The sequence below is a fragment of the Vipera ursinii genome (assembly GCF_947247035.1).
Source record: "Vipera ursinii genome assembly, chromosome: 14".
Classification (NCBI taxonomy): domain Eukaryota; kingdom Metazoa; phylum Chordata; class Lepidosauria; order Squamata; family Viperidae; genus Vipera; species Vipera ursinii.
The window spans coordinates 10,873,057-10,881,104 of record NC_139527.1 but is presented as its reverse complement, the minus strand read 5'-3'; the positions used below and the strand labels follow the sequence as shown (position 1 = coordinate 10,881,104).

The 8,048-nt window shown below is 45.1% G+C and overlaps 1 protein-coding gene across 1 annotated transcript; it reads left to right on the top strand.

Annotated features, from left to right (window-relative positions):
* The first annotated feature begins 747 nt into the window (after positions 1-747).
* Positions 748-7,304, top strand: POP5 (POP5 homolog, ribonuclease P/MRP subunit). The gene is made up of 5 exons (XM_083373435.1): positions 748-788; positions 1,821-1,963; positions 2,367-2,516; positions 5,144-5,227; positions 6,471-7,304. The coding sequence occupies exons 1-5, from the start codon at positions 769-771 to the stop codon at positions 6,572-6,574; spliced, it is 501 nt and encodes a 166-aa protein (XP_083229561.1). The 5' UTR covers positions 748-768; the 3' UTR covers positions 6,575-7,304.
* Positions 7,305-8,048: the final 744 nt, after the last annotated feature.

Here is an 8,048-nt window from a genome sequence, read left to right as displayed (position 1 = left end):
GATTGTTCTAAGTATTGTATTATATATAATTGATTTGTATCTTAAGTGTATTTTATGTGTACATATACGAATATTGTAGACAAGAAGGTATGTCAGTCCGTTTGTACCGTGTCCAATGTTTTAAATAATAAATTTAATAAAGACAATAAAAAAACGGCAGGAGAAAAAAAAGCAACGGCTTTTATAGACTCCGTTTTTGTCCTCTCCCCGCCTCTCCCTCTCAAACAGTCAATGAAAGAGTGTGATACATTACAGACAGGGAAGGTAAACCATTTGTGGGAGGGGGAAAAGGAAAGGAGGACGTCTGACAGCGCTGATTGGTCCACTGAAGAAAAAAACAGAGCGAAAACGAACTTTCCAACGGCGAACGCGAGAGAGAAGGCGAGAGAGCCAAAACATCTGCACGTGACTTCAGAGGCTGGGCCAATGGGAAAGCGAGTCTTGCCACCACGCCCCCTTCTCGGTTAACCTCAGAGAAACGAAAAAGAGGAGAGTCGTCCTCCGCCCAGAGAGTGCCCGTCTGTCTACTTCTCTCTATTTCAGAGCAAAACAAGGGAGTGCAAATGTCCGCAGACGCCTCTGTAAGCTTAGAAATCGTGAAAAGTCAATATTCCTCCAGTGACTTCCAGTGAAAGCGGATGAACAGGACAAAATGCCCGTTCCTTTTCTTATCTCTGTGGGCGAGGGCGCTTCCGCGATAGAGATGCCGCGGGCTAGAGCGCCCCCACCTAAACGCCGCTTGGCTCTTCTTCCGGAGAGACTCGCGCCATGGTGCGGTTTAAGAACCGGTGAGGCTTCCCCGGGCGGGCGGGTGGTGACCACGTCCGGCCGAGACAGCGGCTGCCTTCCCACGACGCGTGCAAACGCGGGTCGAGCGGACTGTGCCGAAGGCCAGGCGGGCAGCTCGTGTGAACGCAGCCAGTCCGAGCTGAGGCTTGGCAGGGAGTTTCAGGCAGGAATTAGGAAGTAGTGGAAAAGCCCGGGCTGTGCGTGCAGAGCTGGGGAGTCGGGGAGAGAAAGAGGAGCGCTTTGCTTTATTGTGATTAATATTTATAGGTAAGGTTTATAGAATAGAATATCTGTATTGTCATTATGTAACTCACAACGGAACTAAGTAGTATAGTATATACACGTATATATCTTGTATATACTATAGCATGTTTATATTTATGCTGTGTATGTGTACACTTTGAGAGCAGGCAATAGAATTTCATTTTTAATGTGTGCCAGTGTGCCCACTAAAAAAACGTCGATAAAACGTCGATAAAACGTGCTGGAAAAGCGCTTTTTTTTGTTTAAACAGTGTGCAAAAGATTTTGGGGGTTGAACTGGATGCATTGGCAAATAAAGCACATTTGTAAAACTTAAGCAGAATACTTTTGCAAAAAAAAATATATTTTGCTTCTAGGCTTTCGATTATTATGTGTAAAGGAGAAGGCTGTATTTGCTCTGGTTTAGCCACTAAGTTCTCTTGTTGCTGAAATGGGAAGCTTTTACTGTTGCAGCTCTGAGATCCCTTTCATGGAAAATAATGCAGAATGTTTCAAATAAATAATATTGCTGCCCAAAGGAAGCAGCCCTGGTTGACTTGATCTCAAAGGCCCCAAATCAGTCCTTGTATGGCTTTACCTGATAAGGGGAGGAATTGATGCTACTGTCTGTGGTTATCGCTTCCTCAGCTATTAAAACATCTGTTTACATGCGTCTTATCAAAGTATGGAAAGAACACAATGCATATGTCTGATCTGGAACTTATGAAGGTCTGCTGCTGCATAAAGCTGGTGGTGTCCTTTCTTTGATCTTCTACTCTGCTTTTCCAGGTACTTCCTCTGTGAGATCATTTCCGAAGACCCCCGCTGTCGGCAGTTCATTGAGGAGCGCATAGTGCACAATGCGGTGAAGAATGCGGTTGCAAGAATACATGGAGACTTTGGAGCCGCCTGTTGCTCGATTGCTTTTTCAGGTCTGGTTTCCAGGGTTTTGCTAGTGCAGGTTCTCCTTGACTAAGGGCTGTGACGGAACCCGTTCATTGCACTCATAAGTCGCCATGGTTGTAAAATAAATCACCATGTCACCGACCTAATTTTATGACTTGCAATGGTGGTTAAAGAAATCACCATGGTCCCTAAGTGAATGCATGGTCATTGAGCAAATCCATTGTTTGCTATGGGCCATTTTTGCTGAGGTTTTTGGCAATGCAGGCTGGGGAATTCTAGGAGTTGAACTCCACAAGTCTTGACGTTGTCAGTTTTGAAAACCCTCGCTGTATACTAAAGGAAGCCACACTTTTTTCCTGAAAGGAGGGAAACTGCGTGCAGCCCATCCCATCACTTCCCCTTACAAATTTCCCTGGTTTCTCTCTTCAGTAAAATACCTGAATGCCTACACGGGAGTGGTCCTCTTCTGCTGCCGGAAAGATTTTTATCGACTTCTCTGGTCGTCCCTTCCCTTTATTACTCACTTAGAAAATAGGAGCCAACACTGCCCCTGTTCCTTTAACACCCTTCATGTTGGAGGTAAGCTTTCTCTTGTAAGAGTCTGCATTTAGCAGGACGTATCCTTGTGCACTGCAGTAGAAATTGAGAGGAAGTGAGTTTTAGTCCTGCTTTAGGCACAAAGACACCTGGGTGACTTTGGGCCTGCCACACCGACCGACCAGGAAAAGGACAAAGCAAAGCAGTAAAACTGCACGGGTTTTACTTATTCAGGCGGCCTCTGGGAATCAGACATGATTGAACAGGAGGGGGCGGGAATCAAAAGGATAAATGGGGGGGTGGAGTTTCCCAACATTGCCTCCTTTGATGTAGCCATCAGGGATGGGCATCAATCTAAGGTCTCTCTACCTTTTTGTGAAGCAACTCAAAAGGATTCTATGATCTGGATATATTAAATCAATATCAAGGGTTTTTTCAAAGGCACAAATTGTCCACAAGTGCTGTTAGTGTAGCTGGGCTCCATCCAGAAATCATGCTGGAAGCAGTTCAGAACATTTATTTTCTTTTGCACCAGTATTTTTTTTAATCCCATTTATATCCCGCCCTTCTCCGAAGACTCAGGGCGGCTTACAAGCTTAGCAGTAGCCTTCATTCTATGTATATGCCTGCTTATTAGGGCTTTCACACACACCCCCAAGCGGCATTATTACAAAGTCAGCTTATTGCCCCCAACAATCTGGGTCCCCATTTTACCTACCTCGGAAGGATGGAAGGCTGAGTCAACCTTGAGCCTGGTGGGACGCGAACCTGCACTCATTGCAGGCAGCTGGTGTTACTTAAGGAGGCATTAGCCCACTGCTCCACCAAGGCTCCACCAAGTATTGGGTAACAGTTATGTGTACATAACTTAGGCAACAAGCCAGTCAAGTCAATTTCTTTCACAACCAGTGGATCAACACTTGTTTGATCTGAAAATAGAGGATCCTGCTTTTGAGAGAAAGCACTCTTAAATAATAAGAATTATGCGTACATGTTATTTCTATGCTAAAATAGAATGCACTTTAAATATAAACTGATTTATAAATGGTATCCTACTGCGGCGTCTCAGGGGGTTGGGAGTGGGGGGCACTGGTTTACAGTGGTTCTCCTACCTCTTGGGCCGCTCGCAGTCGGTGTTGACGGGAGGGCAGAGGTCCGCCCCGAGGCCTCTCGTTTGTGGAGTTCCTCAGGGGTCGGTTCTCTCTCCCCTCCTGCTCAACATCTATATGAAGTCGCTGGGTGAGCTCATTTGTGGTTTCGGGGTGAAGTATCATCAATATGCTAATGATACCCAGCTATTCATCTCCACCCCGAACCAACCCAGCGATGCCCTCGATGTGATGTCCCGTTGCCTGGAGGCGGTCCAGGTCTGGATGGGGAGAAACAGGCTTCGTCTCAAGACTGGATGGCTGTGCATACCGGCATCTTGGACTAACCAACCTTTTCCATCGTTAATTATGGGGGGTGAGGTGTTCCCCCCCCCCATTGATAGGGCCCGCAACTTGGGCGTCATCCTGGATTCACGGCTCAGTTTGGAAGATCATATAGGAGCCGTGGCCAGGGGGGCTTTTGCCCAGGTTCGCCTGGTGCGCCAGTTGCGGCCCTATCTGGACCAAGATGCCCTACCCATGCGCTTGTGACCTCCCGGCTAGACTACTGCAATGCTCTCTACATGGGGCTGCCCTTGAGGACCACTCAGAAGCTTCAGCTGGTACAGAATGCAGCCGCGCGAGTTGTGATGGGAGTCTCCCGATACTCCCATGTAACGCCCCTTCTCCGCGAGCTGCATTGGCTTCCAGTTGCCCTCCGGGTGAGATTCAAGGTCCTGGTGATGACCTATAAAGCCCTAAATGGCATGGGCCCAGATTATCTTAGGGAGCACCTGCTACCAGTGTCAATTTCCCATCGTCCTGTGCGCTCCCACAGGGAGGGCCTCCTTAGGGAACTGCCGGTCAAGGATTGCTGGCGGGTGATCCCCAGGGGGAAGGCGTTCTCCCCTGACCTTTGTTCATTTCGCTGGGACCTAAAAACCTGGCTCTTTGAGCTATCTGGCCTGGACTGAGGGGTTTTAATGATTTTAAATTGTGATTTTGACTTTTTGGGGCTATACTTAATTTAATTTTAATTTTATATTGTATTGTTTTTAAATTCTGCCCTGTAAACCGCCCTGAGTCCTTCGGGAATAGGGCAGTATATAAACCGAATTTATTATTATTATTATTATTATTATTATTATTATTATTATTATTATTATTATTATTATTATTATTATTAATTTCTGGGTTTCATAAATAGTAAATACAGTGTTCCAAGTCATCAAATGGCAGCAGAGATAGAGAGCACTAGTGTTTTGCTGTCCTCTAGTGGTTATCTGGATTGTTGCAGCATGAATATTGTAGCCTAATAGAGTCTTTGATGTAGTCTTCATTTCTTATCTGTTAAAAATGGGCCATAAGAATATCTCATTGTGGTTTACTCTGTTACTTTTTCCATTGTGTCTCCTTCCATATATTTGGTGTCCATAAGATTTTTATTTGATGAATATTTTTGACATTTCCTGCTACAATCTGTTTCCTGGCTTTTTAAAAATCCATTACTCTGAGTGAATATTTAGGCTGCAAGTATTTCCTTGCCTGCGGAGTCCTGATGTCTTCCTTTTCTGCTTCTAGCAACAATACGCACGTGTCAGAAATTCCTCATTCAGTACAACAGGGACCAGTTACTGCTGCTCTTACGGAACTGTACCACTGAAGGTAATTGATCATAATCTGGAATGTTGGCGTACCCCTGAGCAAAGTGCTGCAGCCTCTGACTTAGAACAGAATAACACGAGTTGGAAGGGACCTTGGAGGTCTTCTAGTCCAACCCTCTGCTTGAGCAGGAGACCCTTTACCATTTGGACAAATGGCTGTCCAGTCTCTTCTCGAAAACCTCCAGTGATGGAGCCCCCACAACTTAACCTTTCTAAAAATCTCTCTGAATCCCAAGTAAGACCTATAAGCTTTCAATAAAATGAGGAATGAGGCAGTGGCAGGCCATACCTTGATAAATCAATCCTTTATAGCTACATTATGTGTAGTGGTTGCTTTTCCAAAAAAAAAATGAACTGCAGCCTCCAACCCAGGAATTATGCAGATCCCAGTTTTAGGAAGACAAATCCTTGTATATCTCCTAGATGGGTGGGAACCTGAAAATATGTGGACCTCAATTCCTAGAATCCCATTCCCTCCCCCCCTCCCCCCGCCGCTGGTTGCCAAGGTAGAGAAACACTGTCCTAGCTAGTCTGAGATCAGAATGCTTTCTAAAAAGATTGAATCTAACATTACCAAGAATTGGTTACTAATTACCTAATTACTAAGCACTGGGGGCTTCCTTGGCCTTCCTCTCCCTTTTTTTGGGGGGGGGTGCTACTTTAATTTTTTTCTTTAAATCAAATCCCCTGTATATTTTACGTAAAGATTGAATATCACCCGTGAGTGCATTACTGTGGGCGTACTGAAAACCTGTGCAGAATACCAGCTTCCTGGAAATCTGAACTTGTTCTAATTCCTAATGCTCAAAGAGTTAAATCTGGATTGTGTATGCATAGTCAAAGCCACGCTAAAGCAAAAGGTGGGTGGCAGCCATTTGGTTTGTTGCTCCAGATGCTTGAACTCAAGACCAACAGGGTTAGGCAATCAAGAACGCCATTCATTGGGCGGGGAATTCTGGGTGCTGCAGTCCAAGTTGGGGGAAGAAGGAATGCTATAGGAGCATTTCTCAAGCTTGGTAACTGTAAGACTTCAACTTCCCGACTTCCTCAGCCAGCAGAAAGTGAGTGGCTGGGGAATTCTGGGATTTGAAGTCCACAAGACTTGTTGAAGTTGCCAGGACTGAAAAACACTAGACATTCCATGGCCATTATTTCAACTAAATGAGGGCCACTGGAAGATGGTGAGGCCTTTATTAACTTTCCAGTGAGGGTGTCTTGCAAATTCCTTTCATCTCTTTTACCAGCTGATAGAGAAGCTATCCAGAAGTCGGTCCAGAGCTGTGTGCTTGTGGGAGCGGAGCCGTTCCGAAGTGAAGATGAAGAGAGTGAGAACATGGAGATGGACTGAACTACATCACCCCTGAGATCCTTAGGCAAGGAGAAGGCTTGTGTGCTTCTCGTGGGCAAGGATCAGCACTCCCCCCCCCCATTCTATTTTTTTTTCAGATTTTTACACGTCTGTTTATAAAACTAGCTGAAGCTATGTGTATCTGCCAGTCTGCCTCCCACAGGCCTTTGCTGTTTGCTCAAGGGCAGAGGTGGGGAGGGAAGCTTTTGACCCATAGGAAAACCAGAAGGAGCTGGACATTGAGTGGAAATTATGGTGTAGCATGATGTCTGTTTAGTGTATTTCCTAGAAAACTAAGACTGTGAGTGCACAAGGACAGCCCAACAGTGGGGTCCGCTGGTGGATTTGCAGAGTACAGTTCGCAAGTCTGCAAAGATGGCAGTCTGGGCAGCAAGTAAGCACAGTTGGCAGCACCCAACCACCCATGGAGCAGGCAAAACGGTGTCCTTCCTTCTCAGATAGGAGCAGCAAAAGGCTACCCAAGTGAAATCCCAGTTGATGAGCAGTAGCAAATCCGGAAGATTGTTTGGGATGTAATTAGCAAGAGTTAACAAGATCTGAATTTGGAAGATGCACGTTCTTGTATATTTTCCTTTATTGAATCGTTCTGATAATTTCATGTTGTTGTTGGGTTTATTATTTTGAAGGCATACTATGAACAAAGACTAGAATTCTTTGTAGAATACTGTTCTTAAGGGGCTAAACAATGAAATAAAAAACCAAAATTTCATGAGTGCATTATTTTCAAGGGGGTGTGTGTGTGTGTGTGTGTGTGTGTGTGTGTGTTGGATGAAGTGAGCCATCCAGACTCTCAGGACTAGAGGGCATTCAAATATGTAGGTATCTTATCATCCACCATCCATGGGATAAACAACTCCTTTCTTCAACTTATTTACTCTGCATTTGAGTTGTACATGACCCATACTTGAACCAGTCTTTCAATTCTACCTTTAATCGTACTGTTCTGGGTTGCAAAGGAAACCTTCCAGAATAACTTATATCATCCTGAGTGCAGTACAAAAATACTCTGTTAAATGTTGTAAAATGGCATAATTGTAGGAAACTGAAAATATGAAATATGCCATTGCAAATACGGTAAGCTCTGGTTTCCAAGAGAAGTAAAATTCACAGACCCTTAAGACACAGATGCAACAGCACTCTGAAAGGATATCGAGGCCGGTTCTTTTGTTCCTGAGTGCTGTACATGGAACAAGGTGCTGGAGCAGAGGTCTTCAAACTTGGCCCTTTCATGACTTGTGGACTTCAACTCCCAGAATTCATCAGCCAGCGTCCACAAGTCATAAAAGGGCCAAGTTTGTGACACTTGTGTTGGAGTCACAGGTAGAAAAATATGCTTACCAGTGAGGACAGCGAAACCTGTTCCCCAGAGAGGTGGTGGACTTTCCCTCATTAGCCGTGGTGCCACAGTGGTTAGAACGCAGTACTGCAGGCTACTTCTGCTGACTGCCGACTG

Excerpts from the sequence above, each read along its gene's own strand:
- POP5 (XM_083373435.1), top strand. The coding sequence starts at position 769 with ATGGTGCGGTTTAAGAACCG. Across the intron at positions 1,964-2,366 it reads TTGCTCGATTGCTTTTTCAG|TAAAATACCTGAATGCCTAC; the intron begins GTCTGGTTTCCA and ends TTCTCTCTTCAG. Across the intron at positions 2,517-5,143 it reads TAACACCCTTCATGTTGGAG|CAACAATACGCACGTGTCAG; the intron begins GTAAGCTTTCTC and ends TTCTGCTTCTAG.